This window comes from Trichosporon asahii, assembly GCF_000293215.1.
Source record: "Trichosporon asahii var. asahii CBS 2479 unplaced genomic scaffold scaffold00017, whole genome shotgun sequence".
In the NCBI taxonomy this organism is placed as follows: Eukaryota; Fungi; Basidiomycota; class Tremellomycetes; order Trichosporonales; family Trichosporonaceae; genus Trichosporon; species Trichosporon asahii.
In genome coordinates this window covers 638,585-658,672 of record NW_014040907.1, presented here as the reverse complement: position 1 = coordinate 658,672, position 20,088 = coordinate 638,585, and the positions used below count along the sequence as shown (strand labels likewise).

The 20,088-nt window shown below is 58.0% G+C and overlaps 10 protein-coding genes across 10 annotated transcripts; 5 read left to right on the top strand and 5 right to left on the bottom strand.

Moving 5' to 3' along the window:
• Nucleotides 1-1,815: 1,815 nt before the first annotated feature.
• On the top strand, nucleotides 1,816-3,012 carry A1Q1_07826 (uncharacterized protein; the record flags this gene model as incomplete). The annotated part of the gene is made up of 2 exons (XM_014326838.1): nucleotides 1,816-2,407; nucleotides 2,468-3,012. The coding sequence occupies 2 exons, from the start codon at nucleotides 1,816-1,818 to the stop codon at nucleotides 3,010-3,012; spliced, it is 1,137 nt and encodes a 378-aa protein (XP_014182313.1).
• Nucleotides 3,013-4,071: 1,059 nt separating this feature from the next.
• On the top strand, nucleotides 4,072-5,990 carry A1Q1_07825 (uncharacterized protein; the record flags this gene model as incomplete). The annotated part of the gene is made up of 2 exons (XM_014326837.1): nucleotides 4,072-4,316; nucleotides 4,373-5,990. The coding sequence occupies 2 exons, from the start codon at nucleotides 4,072-4,074 to the stop codon at nucleotides 5,988-5,990; spliced, it is 1,863 nt and encodes a 620-aa protein (XP_014182312.1).
• A 724-nt stretch (nucleotides 5,991-6,714) lies between these two features.
• A1Q1_07824 (uncharacterized protein) lies at nucleotides 6,715-7,993 on the top strand (the record flags this gene model as incomplete). The annotated part of the gene is made up of 2 exons (XM_014326836.1): nucleotides 6,715-6,922; nucleotides 6,963-7,993. 2 exons carry the CDS (start codon nucleotides 6,715-6,717, stop codon nucleotides 7,991-7,993), a joined length of 1,239 nt encoding a protein of 412 aa, XP_014182311.1.
• A 463-nt stretch (nucleotides 7,994-8,456) lies between these two features.
• Nucleotides 8,457-8,993, top strand: A1Q1_07823 (uncharacterized protein; the record flags this gene model as incomplete). Its single annotated transcript, XM_014326835.1, has 1 exon — nucleotides 8,457-8,993. One exon carries the CDS (start codon nucleotides 8,457-8,459, stop codon nucleotides 8,991-8,993), a length of 537 nt encoding a protein of 178 aa, XP_014182310.1.
• Nucleotides 8,994-9,152: 159 nt separating this feature from the next.
• Nucleotides 9,153-9,956, bottom strand: A1Q1_07822 (uncharacterized protein; the record flags this gene model as incomplete). Its single annotated transcript, XM_014326834.1, has 1 exon — nucleotides 9,153-9,956. The coding sequence occupies one exon, from the start codon at nucleotides 9,954-9,956 to the stop codon at nucleotides 9,153-9,155; it is 804 nt and encodes a 267-aa protein (XP_014182309.1).
• A 702-nt stretch (nucleotides 9,957-10,658) lies between these two features.
• A1Q1_07821 (uncharacterized protein) lies at nucleotides 10,659-11,747 on the top strand (the record flags this gene model as incomplete). The annotated part of the gene is made up of 1 exon (XM_014326833.1): nucleotides 10,659-11,747. The coding sequence occupies one exon, from the start codon at nucleotides 10,659-10,661 to the stop codon at nucleotides 11,745-11,747; it is 1,089 nt and encodes a 362-aa protein (XP_014182308.1).
• A 255-nt stretch (nucleotides 11,748-12,002) lies between these two features.
• A1Q1_07820 (uncharacterized protein) lies at nucleotides 12,003-13,220 on the bottom strand (the record flags this gene model as incomplete). The annotated part of the gene is made up of 4 exons (XM_014326832.1): nucleotides 12,003-12,170; nucleotides 12,228-12,465; nucleotides 12,604-12,807; nucleotides 12,979-13,220. The coding sequence occupies 4 exons, from the start codon at nucleotides 13,218-13,220 to the stop codon at nucleotides 12,003-12,005; spliced, it is 852 nt and encodes a 283-aa protein (XP_014182307.1).
• Nucleotides 13,221-13,504: 284 nt separating this feature from the next.
• A1Q1_07819 (uncharacterized protein) lies at nucleotides 13,505-16,726 on the bottom strand (the record flags this gene model as incomplete). Its single annotated transcript, XM_014326831.1, has 4 exons — nucleotides 13,505-15,355; nucleotides 15,402-15,552; nucleotides 15,614-16,410; nucleotides 16,619-16,726. 4 exons carry the CDS (start codon nucleotides 16,724-16,726, stop codon nucleotides 13,505-13,507), a joined length of 2,907 nt encoding a protein of 968 aa, XP_014182306.1.
• A 1,652-nt stretch (nucleotides 16,727-18,378) lies between these two features.
• Nucleotides 18,379-18,885, bottom strand: A1Q1_07818 (uncharacterized protein; the record flags this gene model as incomplete). Its single annotated transcript, XM_014326830.1, has 1 exon — nucleotides 18,379-18,885. The coding sequence occupies one exon, from the start codon at nucleotides 18,883-18,885 to the stop codon at nucleotides 18,379-18,381; it is 507 nt and encodes a 168-aa protein (XP_014182305.1).
• Nucleotides 18,886-19,227: 342 nt separating this feature from the next.
• A1Q1_07817 (uncharacterized protein) lies at nucleotides 19,228-19,764 on the bottom strand (the record flags this gene model as incomplete). The annotated part of the gene is made up of 1 exon (XM_014326829.1): nucleotides 19,228-19,764. One exon carries the CDS (start codon nucleotides 19,762-19,764, stop codon nucleotides 19,228-19,230), a length of 537 nt encoding a protein of 178 aa, XP_014182304.1.
• Nucleotides 19,765-20,088: the final 324 nt, after the last annotated feature.

Here is a 20,088-nt window from a genome sequence, read left to right as displayed (position 1 = left end):
GGCCGCCGCTGCAGTGGCTGAGGCGATGCAGGAGCACGCCGCGGCCAAGCAGGCGGCGGCGTCGGCGGCCGCAGCGGCGTGGGACAACGACGGCGACGTGAACATGGACGGACCCGTGTACCCGTCGCCTGCTGAGCGTGCCGCCGCAGCGGCGCAGCGCGGACTCGAGGCCAAGCGCCGCGCGGCTCGCGCTAGCGTCGCCGTCGCGCACGGCCTCTCCGAGTCTGACGACTGGCACTCCCTCTAAGCATCCCCCAGTAGCAGAAGCTGTAGCTACACACCCAAAGGCATAGGAGACGTATCTTTACACCATTCGTTGTATGAATTTGCATTACCACCAAGTTTGAGCGGCGAGGGCCGCTGAGCTGCAGCTGCAGGCGCTTATCAATGCAAGCTCGCTGTAAGCTACCGAGGTGATCGTCTTCAGGGCCTGTCCGGGGGGTCAGAGGATGTCGCCCCGGCATGCATGAGCCGAGGACTTGGGCGGCGTAGGCCGAGCTTTGTAAGCGCGATTGCCGAACGAGTCAGCTAGCGGAACAACTTCGGAGTGATGGCGTCGATAAGCGAGCGGCGCGAGCAGGCAGATCTGGGTGGATCTGGGCAGCTGGCTCTGGTTCCTGAACTCCACGCCTCGTGATCGCCCGATCGCGGATGTGCGGTAGCAGCGCTGACGAGAGTCACCAGACGTTGGAGGGGAGTGATGCATGGTAGCTGCGTGCTGTTGAGACTCCCCAAACGTGATGCCTTCTTGTTTTCTCTCGTCTCATGTTAGATCGAGCAATCAACTCCCTGCTAGGGCCCCATGACCTGGCCTCACTATATGCATTTCTGCTATGCTCAGCCATCACGAACCAACCATTCGCCGCCACCGCCGATCTCTACCATCAGATCTTCCCGAACTCACAGCGACTCACCAGCATATACAAGTGAACGCAAAGAATGGGTCAGACCCATGTTAACGCCGTGAAGCGGAAGACGAAAGACAAATTCGAGCGCCTCAAGATACAGAAGAAACCTCCTCCGCGCTCAGAGTCACAGCAGGCCCTCCATCCAACTGCAACGGTAGAGGTGTCGTTGCCAAAGTGCGAGGGAGCCTTCAACGGGGCCAACAAGGGGAGTGAGTGTTCCTCTCCTTTCATACTCTACCTTCCATCTGGGCGGCATGGGATCTTTCGCTATGAAGAGGCAGTGTAGCGTCGTCGGACAAGTCCGAAGTTAGGGATCGGCGCAGATGAGAACAGCCAGGTGGCGCAAAACTGACTGTCCAGAACACTGCCTCCCAGCCCAGGAGTTCGACTATGAGATCTGCCGCTTCTGCTACGTGGCGCTGCCTGATGCATCGTAACTGGTTCTTCAGGTGTTTGCTGACTGGAGAGGAGGAATGTGGGATCGATGCATGCCATGATTACGATACGAGCCACGTGGTCGTGGCGTCTCGATGTTTGTTCATCACTGACTTTTCTTCGCCGCGACAAACTTGCCGCCGTGTGTGCTTGTTCCACACTGACAGGTGCATTACATGTAGGAAGACCGGGAGGAAGGTGCTTTGCGTTTCGAGTGGTTGCATCTCTTTTTCAACCTCTCTTCTTCCCATCACTTCGCTTCTCCGCTGCTCGTCTCAAGTTTCTTTGGCCGTGGCACACACCCGGGCTACTCACGCTCGTTACCCTTCCAGCGACACTCCTTACAGTCCACAATCGTTCACTACAAACTCGCTGCATACGCTCATTTGCCACCGACACTCCTTTGACTCCCTCACCATCATCCTCGGTCATTATCACTTCATAACTTCGGCTCACCGCCACGAGTCACGCCATGTCCAGCACTTCGTCCTGGTCGTTGAAGTCCTGGATCTCGGGCCGTAGTTCAATCCGTACATCCCGTTCAAACCGCAGCCTCGCCTCGAACCTCTCCGTCTCCTCATGGGGAAACTCGGCCATCAGCGTCCACTCCCAAACGACTACCTACGCTCAGTCATCATCCAGCGACTCGACCATCACCGCCCGTTCGCGTGTGGGATCATTCGCTCTCTCCACCTCATCTACAGACACGGAGCGCCCTGCGAGTCCAACTTCGACTTCCAACCCCGGCCCCACCCCGCCTCTGAACCACCCCCGCTCGCACAATCGCTACAATGCCCTTACACGCGCGCACGTCGCTGCCGTGGCGGAACTCGACGCCATCGCCTCCACCCTTCTCTTCGGCTTCTCGGCGGTACACAAGCACGCAGAGGGCGAGCTGCGCGCCGCGGCTGCCTGGGTCATGCTCGAGATAATCGAGGCGCACTTCGAAACGACGAACGATCTCGCGACACAGCGCTACGACAGGATCTGTTCCTGGGAGCCGGAGAACGAGGAGCTGAGGATGTGGTCGGGGGCGATGGAGGCGCGCTATGTGCTCAAGATGCGTGAGTCCCTACATCCATACTGATTTGTCTTTTCAGTGCAGGACGTACTGACACCCACAGCCGACCAGCTTCGCGACACCAAGCTCGCCCTGCTCTCCGACGCGCTCGGAACCCGGTTTGGCGAGTTCCCCGAAGTCGGCGAGATGCGCGCCAGAGGGCGCAACACCAACCCTGCCGTTCGCCACATGATCTTCGCCATGCTCGTCACGGAGCTCCGGCGCCAGCCCGAGGCTAGCGTTCCGGAGCTGTATGAGACCATGTCGCTCTGGGCCAGGGGAGAGGTGCTCCTCACCTTGACTGATGAGTGGGACGTGGACAGCGTCCGGGGGGAGCTGTCTGCGATCTTTGACACTAGTGTGGAATACTGCGATCAGGAAGCTGAAGGCTCTAGGGAGGACAGGAAGAGCAGGACGCACCCCAAGGACAGGAAGGAGAAGAGGAAGCCGAATTTGAGTGCCCCGAAGGAGAAGTATGAGGAGAGCCAGTACGAGAGCAAGTTTGAGAGCGAATATGAGCGCCGCGCTAGAGAGTTGGGACTGTGTCCTGAGGAGATGATGGCTATGGAGCGCTTCGTGCGCGAGCTGGAGGAGGAGGAGGAGGCATAGCAGCGTTCTTCCTCTCTCGGCACCTTCCTCATTCCTCACTGCCTCCCTGCCTCGTCGTTGCCGCTCGTCCACCGGAAGCATCAAACCTGCGTTCGAATCCCGCAATTTATTATCGGTCTATGTTTTACCCACACACATACTTGCTTTCAAGACGTCGCCCACTGTGTCCACACACCACACCCTCACTACATGTACTACCTACCGTCTGCAACATCGATACCCAACTACCCACCTTAGCGATACCCGTCCGTATTCTCTCTCATGTGCATGCATTTTCCAGCCTCAAGTTTATAGCAGTACGACTTTCTAGCATGGCACGCAAGTGGCGTTTTCTTCAATTTTTCTGTTTCTGCGGCGAGTTCTTGTGAATTAGCAGTAACCGTCAGGAGCGTCCCGCACTTGGCGTGCAGTAATACGGAAATGTGCAGAGGTATGGAAGCTTCTTCGATGCAACCGCACATCCACGAATGCAACTGCTTGAAAACACGCCACTAGTCATGGTGAACGGAATGGCGGCAGGTTCGTGAGACAATCTGACGGTGCGGCGAGGGCGAAGATGGTGCAGCGCTGGCAAATCCGGGTGCACCCTTCCGGCAACGTTGTGCTACAACGGAGGACGATGCACGCAAACTCTTGGCCCAGTCCACCCGCCGGTAGTGAGGCGATGGATCATTGCAGTCCGGTCCGTCGGCTGCCACCGGCCCATCAGCCATATTGCTTGTGGCAGCCTGAGCCATTGCCGGTTCAAGCAAAGTTCCATGCAGAAGGAACGGAAGGGGACGGAACAGCCGCGAAAAACGCTCCTAAGTACCCCAGTTTCTGCACACACGGCTCTCCGACGTGAGGGAAACTCCTGACCCTTTATTCCACGCACTGTGTGTTCGTTGCGAGACCACGTTCTGGTGTGCACACTCAGCCGGCGGCACTAAACTTTCCTGACGACCAGCTTGCTCGGAGATCCCTCCCCGAAAACGTTCTTTCACTCTTCTCTCTGTCCATCATCCTCCCACTCCTCTTCCGCTCAACTTCTCTCTGCCTTTCCTCGCCGAGCACTTCAGCATGCTCCCCCCTCAGCCTACGGGCTCTCATAGCCCAGCATACTACTACCACCGCGACAGAATCAACAGGAGGTACCATGTCCTAGGCCAACAGACCATCAGCGCCGGTCACGAGTTCTATCCCCAGAGTGCCCTCGACCCATGGGCTGCTGAAAGCGTCCGCATCGGCCTCTCCGACAGTCTAGCGAGGCTGGAGTACCACCGCAAGTTGGAGCTTGATGAACTACTCGCTGCAGAGTTTGGTGAGTTAGGCTTCCGCGAGCAACACTGACATTAGACGGTCGCCTGACTTTCAGCCCCAGCCCTGCCCCCAGCTCGCTCGTCAACGGCGCCCATCAAAGTATGCCCATGCCTGTTTACAGTCCCATCCCCTTGCACCATACCGGCATGATGTGGGGACCTTCCGGGCGTTCAATCGTCCGGGGAACGCTCTCGGAACCATTCATGGAAGTTCATGCCCCGGTCATTGGCCAATACCACTATGGTGCTCCCGCCTCCGGCTCCGGTCCCGACAATACATCTACCCACCCTGACAACGGTCCCCAAACTCCTGTCGAGTACCTGTACAGTGCATCAAACCTCTCCAACAGCAATCGCTCTGCGCCTCCCAATAGCGACCGTGAGTCAACCAGCCGCGCGACACTTGACGGTACCACCCTCGTTGGCCACGGCCGTCCTGAGTCGTCGACTGCTCCTTCCGCGCCTGTCCAAACCAGTCCATCAAAACGATCGAGTCGCTACTCTTCCAAGCGCTCTGCGTCAAAGGCCTCTCGCTCAGCAACCTCCAGCGCCAAGTCTTCCGGTACTGGTAGTGCGCGTCGCGCCGCCGTCTCAGACCTTAGGCCGTCGTCAAGCTCGAGCACCTCCAGCCTAACCGCCACGTGGGTTGGCGAAGCAAGCAGCTCTCAGTCGAGTGCCGATGTTCGTCACGGCGACGAGACAACTGTTGGCGGACTTGCTACCAAACAAGCTCCTTACGTCGACGCCTACCCTCTCTCGACCTCCAGCTTCACTGCCACCTCCAGTGGTCACCTTCTGTCTGTCCTGACTTCCAATATTAGCCCCGACGATAGCATCAGTCAGCATGGTACATCGACATCTAGTAGGGCCAGCACCATTCCCATTCCCACCATGCCTCCTACTTCCCGCATCAAGAGCCAGACCAATGCCGCTCGCCAGGCGTTCTCAACCTGCAGCCGCCCAAGCCAGACTCGTGGCAGCACCCTCAGCCCCATCGCAGAGGCATCCAGCTCGTCCTCACGATCGCAGACTCAATCCGTTCCGTCCAGCCAAGGCAGAACCACCGCTCGCTCAACCTCGGGTGCAAAGGAGCATTCGGAGGAGACGAATAGCAAGGGTGGCTGTGGCAAGCCAATTCACATCAAGTCCTCTCCCTCTTCGACTCGCTCTCGGAGCCAGCTTCCCGCCGACATTTCACCGTCCCGCTCAAGCCGCTCTTCTGGGGCGCCATCTTCTGGACCCTCCGCAAAGAGCAACCCTACTTCATCCAGCTCCGGTCATCTCACCACCCCGTACATGGCATACGCCGGTACGACCATGGAGACCGAAGAGCTCAAAGCGACAAGCCCAGAGAGGTGGCGCGCCGTCGCGCGCGCGAATGCCTTCGACGGCCTACTCCTCGTCGCAGTTACCGCGGCCTTCGGCAACCCAGACTTGCTCGGCAGGCTCAAACGTCACGAGGGCCGCTTCCACTTTTACAATGCACTCGAGGCTGAGGCCGACTTTGACGGCCGTAAGTTTACTCCTGAGGAGCGTCGTATCGGCCGTGGCAGGCACTTCGACTCGGTCAGGATCGTGGCGCTCACGCGCCGCGGCGGAAGCGACGAGCTGCCGAAGGAGATCGCAGAGAAGGTCCAGCGCTTCCACAACCTTAACGAACCCAGCGATGACAGCCGCTAAGTAGCAATGTCGCCCCTAAACCGACTGTAAGCCCTTCCCACCCCTGCTCCGTATCAGTGTGTTTCGTGTTCTCGCGGCTTCGCCCTGGTGGTAGAGTCGTGCCATGTCCGTAGCTAGTTCAGTATGCATTCAGTTCTCAAGGCTCAGGTCATTGCGCGTGAGTTTTGTTCAAATGTTGTCGGTCTGGTGGACTGTCTCGTCAGGGAATGCATTCGTATTTGCACTTCCCTCGGTGGCACCATAACCCAGAGAAAAGCTATGGCCTTCCCCGTATTCCGCATGCCCCAGCGCTTCCAAGAAGACAACAAGGGAGCAAACTGATCCTCCAACGTTCAGGGGTAGCGATTCACAGGTCTCGTGGCTCGCATTCATGCGACTGCAAACAGCGTCGCTCACGAAAAGTTGACTGTGATGGACAAATGGCTGCTGGCTGTATGGAGGTTATGGACAGCCCGTGTTGGTCACCACACACGGTAACTACAGCTGCCCCTTGTACCTTCAAATCTGGGGAGCAGCCTAGTGCTTCGCCCTTCCAGCACCAGTGCCCTTCACTTGACGAGTTGCACGCTTCTACCGTTTTCCCTGATTGTCATCTCGCATTCGACCTACTGCTCTCTTTCGTCCTTTGGTCCTTGCCTTCCAGCTTACCCCCTCCCCCTTCCCTGCCAGTCTTCAGCCCACTTTACACGCTTCCAGCTTCTGCGGCCTCAAGCAACCCGGCGTGATGGATCTGAAGATTAGCATAGAGGCGCTGGCCGAAAAGGAGATGGAGGAACGGAAGACAATGCTAGACAAGACCGTCGCCCAAAGTATCAGCGACTTCGAAGCCTCGGAGGAATTCCGCTTGCTCAGTTCAGACCTCATGCAAGAACGCCTGCTTCACCTTTGCCGGGAACAGATGGCGGCCGCTGCTGCACTCAACCATCCTACGCGTACGTACCCCTTTCATTCTGCAAAAAACTCACCCCTCAGCTTCTGAGGAACAGAAGATCATCGACCAGCTAACCTTCCGGAACGCACAAACCCTATCTGATGCGGGGGAGGATCTCAGCGACCCTTTCGTCCCTGCCATCGCCAAGCTTGGGGCCATGACCACCTTCTGGGCACTGCGAAGCAGTGGTGTGCTTGGGACACGAGTGGGGTATAGCGGCCTCTCTTGCTATTTGAATGGGGAGACTCTCGAGCGCCAGGCCACGGTCTACTTTCTCGCCACGCAGGCTGGCATGGTCACAACTATAGGCCAGGATGGTCTGCCCTACTTCGACACCCTCGACGTGCATTACAAGAACGCGCAGCAGACGCTCAAAGCGCTTGACATCAAGCACAAGGATCCCTGCTGGGTGTCCATGGATGCGTTATACCCCACGTCCGCGGAGCGACTCACTCTGATCATCCTGGCTGCTCTCGGCGGCACGAGTTGTGATCACTGGACACCATATCAGCAACTGATGGGTTGCTTCGGGGCGAGCCTCGTCGCCGAATTCTTCGAGAGTGTTCTCAATCCTTGGGAGCCGTCTAGGTCCACTTCACCCCCAGTCATCACTCCAGTTACAGAGAGTATGCAGGTTGCTGAGGACTATCTGACTCAGCTGGCTTCCAGTCAGGAGGAGGCGCCCCTCCATGCCCTGCACGACGCACGAGGCGAGTCCCAGCAAGCTTCGCAGGCTTCTGACTGCGACAAGCCTACTCTCTTCTGTACCACCGGTAATGATCACACTGCTAGCCACCGCCGTTGGATTCCCAAGGGTTTGTTCGACACGGTCGCAAGCTGGTACAGCACCCTCATGGGTCTCCCTTCTTCAGAGGCCGCTGAGTTCCTTCGCTCAGACATCCCTAACCCGCTTCCCTCATTGGTGACCGACGACCACAACGACCCAATCGATGTTGCTGCGCAACGCGAGGCTCTCTTCAAACGAACCCTCGACGCTGCTCTCGCCCATGCATCGGCCACCGAGCAGGAAGAACTACTCGCCGCCTTCGCCGAGTTCAAGAACATTAATTGATCAGCGTCACGACGGAGGACGTCCTTGGGTTCGAATCCGCACGGCGAAGACTGCTCCAATATTTCCCCAATGCCATTCAGTTCATCCTCGTCGAGCTCCTGAGTCTTCCAGTTCACCAAATACATAGAACGTCGCTGTACTAGCATCTACATGGACATGCATGCATTGGTCCGCTCTAATTCGTCACATGATGCGCGAGGACTTCATTGGGAACAGTGGCGGTCCTCCTGATTTTCGCCAGATTCTCAACCAAAGCGTCGAAACCTGCCAAATCTCGTGGCTCGCCTCTTCTTTGGCTCTGGCACTGATCAGGAGCGTCTGAACTCTTTTGAAGATCTATGCCCCTGATCTCCTCCTGTCTGATCCCCTCTCTGAGTCCTGACTTTCCTTGTTGGAGGATCGCCGCTGACGCTTGGGCACCCCCTTTCGTCCCGATGTTATCGCAAGCCTCCACGACAACACTATGCCTTCCATCGATCTCCTCTCTGTTTCCCGTCATTTTACCCTCGCCGAATCAGCACATCCCGCAAACGGCCCGATGCTATCTCCGGCAGAGTATGCAACCCGCTGCGCATCCATCAACGCGCGCTACGACGAGAAGCTACGACAGTGCCAAGCCTCTTTCCTCGCCTTCAAGATCGCGGCCACCCGTGACATCAGCATGAACATCCCCGCAGGTTTGCAGCGCATGACCCAGCTCAACTTCAAGGAGGACTCGGAGGTGCTCAAGATTGAGTTTGATCGGGAGGAGGAGCTGCGCGAGCTAAACAAGGCGGCAGGGTACGGTGAGTCCTCCAAACACCATGGGCTCACAATAGGTCAGGCGCCCAGCATGGCTCAGCCCCCACAAACGAGCCACAACAAGAGCGCTAGCGAACGTGCGGTCGCCGTCGGCGCTCTCGCTGGCATTGCACGCGGGCTCCTCCATCCCGAGGACCAGAGGACTCGCCAGGAGATCGACTTCTGGGTCGCCAAGTTCGAGGCTGCCAATGGATCCTAATGCCCTGTGGTACTCATCCGTAACATACAAGAACATGCCAGGTCTCTATAGCGTATCATGGATTGTGTCTCGTCTCGTCAGATCATATCTTCCTCAGCCCCGGTCCTCACGGGACCAGAGCGATCCGGTGTGCTCTCAGCATCCTACGCCTTCCCCCTTTCAGTCACGGTTGACAGTCTCGAACTCATTCTGCAGTTCGTCCAGGAACTCCTTGTGTTCCTCCTTATCCGTCAGATCCCTCGCAAACTTGAGCAAACTCTCGAAGAGCACGGCGCGCTGGGCCGCGTCTGAGATTCGCTGGCGCTTGAAAGCGGGCTCGGCGTTGCCGAGATGCGGAATCACCGGCGCGCCGGGCGCATAGTCTGTCTTCGGGGACCAGGCCGCAAGCCGCTGATGTTCTGGTGATTGGCCGGGAGAATGGCCGGGTGATGGCGTCTTGCGCTTTGCGCTGGCTACGCTTTCGGGTAGGGAGGGGAGCTTCAGGTAGTCCATCTCCGCAGCTTCGAGGGCCGATGTTGGCGGCTTGGGCGAGCAGAGGTCGGAGGGTGAGGCGGGTCCACGGACTGATGTTAGCTTCTGAACGAACCGCTTATCAGCTCCCCGCTGCGCGTGCGTTCGGCGCTGTGGGTGGATTTGCTCACCAGTATCGCTTCCGCTGGAGCTGGTACCAGGTCTCGGCGTCGCGCCCTCCACCAGCGCGATGGGAGGTGCCTCGGCATCGACCTCCCTCAGGCGTTCGGTCTGTTCGGCCGAGATGGCAGAGAGCTCCGCCGTTTCGCGCAAGTAGATGTCGCGGAGCAGTTCCCGTGCCCGAATGATCTTGCTCAGCGGCGTCAGGTGCTTCCTAGCACGCAGGATTGCCTCCGCCTCAACACGATACCGTGTCTGGCATGACTCGACACGGCGCGCAAACTCGGCCCGGATGTCGTGCCGGCGCCGCTCGGCTTCGGCGGCAGTCAGCATCGGGCGGTCATCCGAGCGGCGGGCGTAGGGGCGAATCGTCAAGTTGTGGTGGAAACGGACAGAGACTTGTTCAAACGGAGGTCGGGGCAGGGATACGTTTTCAGAGCGGTGAGAGCGGCAGACTCTCGTGTGAGGACCTAGGAGTGTGCTAGACGGATGATGGATGAAAGGACGAGGTCATTCATGAGCGTCTCGTTGCGGGGAAATTGCGGCGACGAAGTGGTTGGTGGGCTGGGATTGTGCATCACGTGCCAAGGCTTGGCAGGAACGACCCGTGCTAAGCGCCCTCGACGCCGCGGAAGGACATGTGACGAGATGGGCAGGAACCAAATATGGGGCTCCGCAAATGGCCGACAGCAGTTTCGAACTCTATCTCACGACCGAGTAAAGGCATATTAAGCATGACAGAGTTGACGGTGTTGACGCTGACGCCGAACGCACAGAAGCAGTGCAGTCTCTGTGCATCAAAATCAGCGGAAACCAATACCGAACCAGCCGTTGACCCAGTTCACAGATGAATTGGTACTGGAGCTCCATCGGGAGAAAGGAGCACACAATGCCTTTGCCCACGCACAATCTCGCACCGCGCACGATGTGCCGTACGCGTCAGCACTCCATAGCCTGGACCTCATCACAAAGTGCTGGGAGATCGCAACCTCATCACTCCCATCATCATCCACAGCACCTCTCTTGGGAGACGCCATGGCCTCAGCGAGACAGAAAGGCAAGCAGCGCGCCAACACTGAGCCGCAGCAAGCACCCGCCCAGCCGCGCCCCATCACTCCCACCTGGAACCCGCGCTACGTCTCGTTCTGTCCGTACAACAAGAAAGCACACTCACCCTACCCTTACGAGCCGGCTCTGGACTCCCTCCAAATGAGCCTCAAACGGAAATGCATCCCCGACCCAGACCCCATCGATACCTACCATCTGATGCTGCTCGTTCTGGAGGATTTGCGCGACTACGTTCGACCGCTTCTGTACACGGACATTCCGGACGACGCGCGGCACTTTGCCAGGACTCAATGGGGCCTACTCAATCTCATTCAGGAGTTCGACAGCCTGCCCAATCGTGTCACGGGCGAGGAACGCGAGGTTGAGAAGATCATGGCGGAGTTCAAGCCAGCGAATGCGTTCGAGGGGCTCGTCCGAACTTTCGCACTCGACGTCATACGGGCAGGCATGAAGTATTTCGACCTTCTCGCTGAACGGGGCCAGGCTGGCGTGGCTATACCGTCCGGGTCCAGATCGCTGCAGGCCGTGCATTCCAGGAATAGGACAGCCGGTCGAGTGTCGACGGCGGCCGCATCGTCCTCTGCAGTCCCATCACCTGGTAGAAAGTTGGAACTGGAACTCGCCCTGAAGGTCTTTCAGACCGGGGCCGACGCCGCAGTGCAGACTTTCCGGTTCAGCTTCTTCTTGCACTTCGACGATGCGCGGGCTGTGTGGGTCAACAGGATCCGCGTGTACGATCACCTGATGATGGTCATGTGGGAGGTCAAGCGCCAGATCCTGCAGCCCAATGAAGGAGAGAAGGGCAAGGAGTCGGAGAATGTTGAGAAGCCTGAGGCGCACCCAGACGATGGAGGAGACGGGAGTAGCGATAGCTGGGAGAACGTGTGGTTCCGAGAGGGTGAAGGGGCCGCAGAAGTAGGTCACGACCCCTCGGGCGATCCCTCTTCTGCGGCGGAAAGCAGCAGGGACGCTGAACCGAAGACCCAGGTGAAGAAGAAGGGCAGGAAGATCAAGAACGCCAAACTGCTGAAAGCAAGGGCGAGAATGGGAAAGTAGCATCCGTGTGAGCGAGACGTCTCAGTAGCTCATCAGTATGCTAGTTATTAGTCTCCAGAGGATTGACTAAAACACCATCCCCAACCAGTTGTTCCACATGTCCAAGCCGATTCGTCCTGTCGCCGTCGGACAAGCCTCACACAAGGCCCTATCCCGGAAGGGCCGGCGTGGGCGCTTCTGAACCAGTCATGAGACTCACCTTTTGTTGGGATGAGTCCGTGAGCACTGTTATAGTTATGCATACCTGCGTACCGCCTACAGCTGATGTCCGCGGCGCATGAGCATGTCCTTCCACTGGTCCGGCATGTGGCCCTTCTTGAGCTTCTCGTAGTCGTACATGACGCAGGTCGAGTCGGCAGTGACAGCGAGCTGGTTGGCCTTGACGGACCAACCAGCAAAGGCGAGCTTGAAGCTGCCGCGCTCCTGGTCAATCGAGTGCGGTCGGCACGCCCACATGATCTGCCGTTAGCTACTCTGAACTAGATAAATAGCGATATGACCGAAAGAGGTGCTGAGGAAGGGAGGGAAGACACTCACAGAGTCGGGGTACGTCACGGGATACCTGAAGCGGATCGTCTGCTCCTTCAAAATGATGCCGAGACCGCGGCCGGCGACCAGGTCGTCCTTCGCCTCCTTGCCCAGGTCGCTCTCGAGCGTCTCGACCCAGCGCATACGCGCCGACTCGATGTAGCGCGCGTACGTCACGTTGTTAATGTGTCTGTGCATTAGCTTACCTCCGCAGTTACCCATCACTATCAAGCAGACGTCCACTATCCGCAACTAGTACGCAACCGTCTTCCCCGGAGAGGGACATGGTAGTGCCAGATGGGCCATAGTGACGAGGAGAATGACTTACCGGTACATGTCGCTCTCGCCCCAAGCGCATGGCCACTCGATACGGCCTTCGTCGTCGAATCCGTTCGAGTCGAACCACTCCTGACCCGTCGCGCGTGCCCGGTCGTAGTCCGGGTTGACGTGCGGCGGCAGCGGGATCTTGTCCTTGCTCGTCGGTACGCTAGCCGTCAGCTCTGAACTGCCTCCAGTGTTCTCCATCACATCGCTGGCCCGTAATCTTTATCAGCACCCCAAACCCCGTGCCGCACAACCAGCCATCTGCCTTGTGCATCTGTTCTGCTAGTCGACAGCAGACAGCTTTGAGAGGAAAGGGCAAGCCCCGATTCTCTCGCCTTCGATGACGCCGCAAGCTTCTCCCCGCCAGAAGTGAACTCACCGAGGCCTTTCGTACTGCACGCCCTCCTGACCAGGAAGTGGGCGCGCTGTTGTCGTGTCATCCGGCGACGCGGGACCGACCTCGCCCTTGGCGAGGTAGTAGGGTGACTTGGGGTCCGAGAATTTGGCGAGGAGGTCGTTCAGTTTTTCGTCGCGCTGCACGGCTCCGGCGGAGAAGGCGCGTGCAGCGTTCGAGACCTGCGGGCGCAGAGTGCGAGCGGCACGGGTCGTGAGGCCGAGCATGTCGTTTGGATGGTGTGGAGTAAGGAGGGGTGAGAGATTGCGGTTTGTCAACAAATGGTGACTGGCTACTGGGTGTACAGGATCCGGCTGCGCCGGCCGGTGACGACGAAAGCCGACCGTGGACGGGTATCTTGCCGAGCGCCGAGCGGAACCTGATTCGCTTAAGATGGTCGGACATCGCCGTTCCCCTCTTGCCTCGACCGCGCAACTGCACGCACGTAGTCACGACGCCGACGACGGAGGTTCATATCATACATAGCATTCATACGGTCATGTCATTAGAGTTAGGGCATGCCCATGTACACGAACGGCTGTGTGCGGTGCCCGCCCTGGTTCGACCAGGTGCTTGGCGGCGGCGCTTTGGTGCTCGCACTCGACGCCGAGCGCTCTATGCCTGGCGTCGAGGGGCTGGAGCTCTCGTTGTGCGCCTTCTCCGTCATGTTCTCGAAGTCCTTCAGCGCATCCCGCAACTTCTGCATACCGGCCATGCCCGCTCCGGCCATACCGCCCATGGCCGCACCGGCGGCTCCACCCATCGCCGAGAGACGTTTGCTGGCCTGGCGGCCGAGGAACATCGGAGCCGCGACGGCGGTCGTTTCAATCTCCTCCGTGTCACTGAACTGTCGTGCGAACTGCGACCAGTCGCTGCGCTGCTGCAGATATGGCCGCAACAAGCGAGAGTCGATGCGTCCGAGGTGCGACTCCGTCATATACGTGCGCAGCACATCGGGCTGTACGATGAAGCTATTGCCGAGTTGACGCAGCATCTCGAACCGATCGTTCAGCGCCGGCGAGTTGAAGGCAGCGATGCACTCCTGGTACGTCGCCAAATCCTTCGTGAGCATCAGACCACCAGTTGGGTTCACCGGGAACTTCTTGTAGTGGTCCAGGAGCAGAGAGTGGAAGCTGACGCCTACTTCGGTGAGGAGGGCTTCGAGGTTCTTCCCGCTCAAGGCCTCAGTCGCCGTAACGTGAACCTGCGCAAGGAAGTCGCAGCACAGCTCACAAGGCTCAGTGTTGGTACGGGCGAATGACAACTCGTCGTTCTTCGGCTTGAAGTCATTGCGCTTCTGCTTGGTGAGAAGATAGCTCAGCCAGAGCACAATGACGTCTACAGCCTTCTGCAGAACAGCATTCGCCTTGTTCTCCATTCGTACCGTGTTGTGCTGGTTGAAAGTCGACATCTCACGGCGCACAGCCGGACTCGTCGCCAGCGGCAGCAGTGCAGTGCTGGTGTAGCGCTGCCAGAGGTGGCAGACAAGGTCTGCGGGGCGCAGAACAGTGAGTACCGAAAGTTCCGGCTCCGTCCGACCGTCGTATTGCTCGAGTCGAGCCAAAGCCGAGTCCAAGGCAGTGTCGATGAAAGATCGTCCGATCGCCTCCGCGAGAACCTTGGAGAGAGCGAACACATTCTTAGCGACTTCGGCTGGAGGGGAAAGTTCGACAACACGTCCAATGGCCTCGGCATGCCAACGCATCATACGCTCAGCAAGCTCGATGTCCAGAACACCATCTTCCGGTGACGGCATCTTCTCTGTTGTGTTATCGTACGAGTTTTGACGTGTTGGTAGACCCGGAAGCTGCATGCTGAGACGTGACGTTGACCGCGGAGGCGGCGTTGGAGCGTTTGACGTGGGTGTCTTGGAGCCAGAGATAGCATTCTGGGCTGAAGAGGCGAAGAGATTGGCGTACTTGCCGATCGCCTGGGCCGCGGACGACGCAACCTGAGCCGTGGCGTTGGTCGTGCCACCTCCGGAGGTGGAGAGCTGATTAACGACGCGGTTCATCAGCGAGTTGGGTTTCGCCTTGAGCACCGTCTCGTGATAGTGTGTGAACTGCGACAAGAGCCCGGCATACAGCTCGACCAGGTTCTTGCTCTCGCTGTCCAGATAGCGACTGCCTTCGAGCCATGGGATGAAGATCTCCTCCAACGATTGGTCGAGCAAGGTGGCGATCGGACCGGTGGGCGCCGTTGCCATCTTGGAGGATCCCGCAACGGGGCCGCCAAGAGTAACGTCGAGCGACTTCAGGTCCTCCACCAGTTTCGCACACATCGAGTGTGAAAGATGGAGAATGCGTAGAATTGCAAGAGTTGAGACAGTCGATGCGCGGGACACGAGGGACTCAATGTGCTGCTGGATCTTCATGTCAGCTTACCCTGCGCAAACCGAAAGCACTTACGACTTGCGCAAACACACGCTGAAGAAAGACCTGCATAACAGCTGTTGGGTTGGGGAACACAGCAAGAACGATCTGGGCCTCCTGTGACACTGTGGTGCGGATTTCCTTGAAGAGAGCGGCGAGGCCAGGCTCTGAAGTTGGCGGCGGCAGACTGGGGTCTCCGATAGTCTTCCAGCTGATGTTAGCTAATCGCGATGTGTCCTTCAACCCACATCTCCACGGCGGTCCCGTTCGCCTCGGCCTCCTCCATAGCGCTTTCTATAAGGCGATCCTTGCTGATGAAAAAGTCATGCTGGTTGACATAAACCTGAACACATGATGTTCCACCGTTGAAGTCCTGGAGCACCTTCGCGCAATGTCCCATGCTACGGGGATCACCCTTCTTGAAAGCACGGTTAAAGTATGTGAGCACCTCCTGCTCGAAGCGTTCGCAGTACTTCTCGATCTCCGCCGCGACACGGTCTGCCTTCTCCTTCTCGCCGCGCTTCAGGAGAACATTGCGGTGGGCAACGGAATGGCTCTCACCGTTCGCATCGGTTGCCTCCGCGTCCGCAAGCGCCGTAGCCGCGGTATCAGCGACGTCCTTAGCAACAGCCATGAGACGGCGGAGTACGACTGCGAGACGTTGCCTTCCCTCGGGCGACTTGCGGGTGGCGTAGAGCTGAGCAAGTGGTGACTTCTCTTCTCCAGTTGTCGCTGTATACTGCACAAGCGAAATGTAGTATCCGACCAGGAGCGAGGTCGCCTGTGCCGTACTTCGCACTTGGTGAAGGCTCTCGAGTTGCTCGCCGATCTTGGCGGCCGTGCGCCCAACGTCGGTGATCTTGTTCTCGAGGCTGGAGAAAGACGAACCGACGGCCTCGAATCCACTATCCAGCTCCCGTAGCCGCTTGCCGTACTCTCGGTTCGCGCGTCGCACCTCACTCTCCATCGAACGCGTTCGCTCAGCAACCTGCGATCGGAGGGCGAGCAGCTGATCGAGGGCCGGCGAGAAAGTGTCCATGAAGGGCTTCGGGTTGAACGCTGTTCATGTTAGTGTGCCATGGCGGACATGAAACTCACGTCCGGACTCAGCCTTGCTCGACTGAATGAGATGCTCGCTCAAGTTCCCGATGAAATCTTCCGTTGAGTAACCATCCTGCTTATTAGCAATGTCCTCAAGATGTTGGGTGGTTCCGAGGACCAACTACGTCACTTCCGTCGTTATAAACACTCACCTCGAAAGTCGGGGGTTGGATGACCTTGCCTATGACGGGGTCCTTGGCCTGAGGCGATGCCTGCTGCCGTCTCCCCGGGCGCCTCGGTGGGGTCTCCGGCGCATCCATGGTGTCGGTGACGGATCGGGACGTTCTGAGCGTTGTTAGATTCGGGGTCGTTGCTTGAGACGCGACGTCGTAATGCACATGGAATCACGGTCGCTCGATCGCGAGCAGCATTAGCGGAATCAAACGTCAATAATCAACCTCCACCGCCGTTCTCTAAACGCGATTAGAAATAGGATGAAAGTTACCCCGCATACCCCGCATTCTGACGTGGAGTCGCGCACAGAACAACAGTGTCTTCCCTCGACGCGTCCGTTGACATCAACAAACCCGTCAAAATGAGGATAGCCGTCACACTCGCCGCCCTCTGTCTCGCCGGAGGAGCGTCTGCGCAATTCGGGAACTTCTTTGGTGGCGGCTTCCACTTTGGCGGACAACAGCAGCAGGAAGCCCCGCCGTCACAACCGCCGAGGCGGGAGCACCCTGGCTGGAATGTGTACCAGGAAAGTGAGTGGAGAGTGGCAGTTATAAAGGGCAGAGCTGCCAGGACTCGCGGTCATTGAGTTGCGATTATGGACGTAGCCTGGAGACTACCTCTGTGCAGGAGAAATACAAGCTGACGATCAGTCCACTGCCGAGCAGGCTATGTCTGCCCTTCGTCTCTCACGTGTGTGCCCACACCAGCGGACTGTCCTTGTCCCTACCCGTGAGTCCCATCGCGTGCGATCAGCTGACGATAAGGGAGGACATGAAGTGCGTGATTCCCGACGACCGACCGCGCGACGAGGGAGAGGGACCGCCCTTCATCTGTGTCCGCGGAGGTTGCGAGCAGGTCAGCTCTTTCGCCAAACCCATCTAGACAACGCTCCACTCGGCTTCCGGCCCACTTTAGACGACCCAAACTTGTAATGCATACCCGGACTGTACTCACCCAGCCTTCCTTGGATACAGAGGGTTTACGTTGATCCGACCCACACGATCGAGACGTGCGTGGTGCAGTGCCTGGGCCGACATCGCTCCACAGTCTGGGAGCTAAGCTACACATGTGGCAGACCGAGCTCACATGACCGGTCCACACCAGCAGACTGACTCTTTCGTTTCCGAATGACCGTGGAACTGACTCTGGGTACCTGCAGGAATGTAGATCAGAGTTCGGATGCCGTTGTCGATCGCGGACATGACCTCACGATTTCAATTTGGGGCCATCCAAGACCCCACAAACAACCCAGGAGCTCACGACAGGCAACATTGGTGGACCCAGCACACATGTGGTCCCAGCACACATGTGGTCCCACAGACTCGTTGTCATGGGTCTGGATCTGGGTACGCTCCACTCTTCGTAAGCCAGCTGTCGACGCTGGTTGACTCGGGCCGTCGTCGCGCAACCAGCGCAGGATGATCAAGCTGGCACGCTCGAGTTGTTTCAGTGGCTGAAGGTCGGTCCTTACGGTTAAGCATCTATAGCCCTTCGCCCACAAAGGGCGTCCCGAGCTCAATGTACCTGAGCCGATGGAGTGTCTCGGAACGCAGCTTCACTGCGTTGTCATAGGGCACCCAGAGCGGTAGGCATCACACGCACATGCAACCCGGAAGGAAACAATGGTCGCTCATCACACCGACCTCCCTACGTAGGGCAACAACGGTTGTCTAGTTGAAGGGTGTGACGAAGACTAACGACAACTGATGCATGCGCAACTGGGGGACGCTTTCCACCGCTACAACAGGGCAACGAGTGACGTAAGGCCGACGAGGAGCATTGGGGCCCATGCCCAGCTCGATCGAGGAGCGGCGTTCTCGAGGAAGTTGCAGACCAAGATACCCCTCAAGCCGCCCGGGGAGTACATTCTCACGATACTGTGGTTGATGTCGTCGTCGTTGTTGTGCTCCGGACCGCCCTGGAAACCGCAATACCAGACGTCGGCGTCCAGGACGTTCTTCGTGCGGGAGTTGAGGATCGCCATGCCACCGTATGATTCGCAGTCTTCGACCTTGGTACGGTTGATAGTGCCAAGGATGAAGCAGCCTGGCAGCTTGGCCCACTTTCCCTCTTTGCCAAGGTTCACAGACCAGATTTGCTGTAGCTCGGTTCGCCCCGATATATTGCGGCCGTCGACCCGCCTGAATTGATCCCAGGCGTTCGTCCAGTTGTAGGTGGAACCGTTAACCACTTGGAAGGCAGGTTCCAGAGGGCAGGTTTCATTGATGGAAGAGCCTGTAGCCATGTTTGAAGATATAGTGGCGGATTGAGCAGTTGTGCGAAGAACTGACAGTTGGAGGTTGCATAAGTCAGAAGAGCTTGCTGCACACCATACCGCCAACAAACACCCTAAACGCCTGATGTTACAGTCGCCTCTTTCACAACAAACACCTCAAACGCCCGATGTTACGGTCGCCTCTTTCACAACAAGACGACCCCATATGCCCTTAACGGGGCAATGAAACATGAGTAAAACAAAGTTTGCGCTTCTCGGAGGGTGGAGCTCACGGCCGAGCCCACCCTTTCGGCGGCTGCTTTGCCATTCGTGCTATTCACATGAACGTCACCCAGGGGTCTTTACGATACTCTACAACAGCGCAACGAGGGACGTCACCCCGACAGAGAGCACCGGTGTCCAGGACCAGGGGATGCGACGAGCTGCGGATGAACCCGGGACCTGGCACGTTATGGCCAGGTCAGACATGCCTGATCTCAACTCGGAGATGCGGGTATTGATAGCGTCGGTGTCCTTGCGGGGATCGTAGTCCTGGGCCCGGAGCCCGCAGTACCAGACGTCGGCATCGACAATGTCCCTGGTCCGCGAGTTCATGATGGCCATGCCGCCGTAGCTCTGGCATGTGTCGACCTTGGTGCGGTTGAGTGTACCAAGGTAGAAGCAACCAGGCATAGTACCCCAGTTGTAACCCGGGTCGGAGTTCACCATAAACAGCTTCTCCAACCGATCGTGCTGCTCGACATCGAATTGGTTTGGATTGTACTTGTCATACGCCTGCGTCCAGTTGTATGAGGAGTTGACTGTCTGAAAGTCAGACTCGAGAGGGCACATATGCATTGACTCTCGAAGCCACCCTGTCCACCATTGAGGCGTTGGGTCGGGGTCCATCACGATTATGCACATTTTCAGGAAGGCCGCAAAACCAGACGTCGGCGCCTACAACTTGCCTGGTGCGTGAGCTCATGATCGCCGTCCCGCCCATCGTCTCGCACTCCTTCACTCTAGCCTCATTAAGTGGACCGAGGAAGTAGCATCCTGGAGTATAGCCCTAGTATACCTCAGGGTCTGCGTTCACCAAGAGAAGGATTTGGACTCCGTCTTTTGTGTCGACGTCAAACGCTGTACAGATTGTGCTTCTCATTAGCCTGCGCCTAGTTGTAGGACGGTTCGACTGCTTGAAAGGCGAATTCTAGCGCGCATGTTGTGACGGCA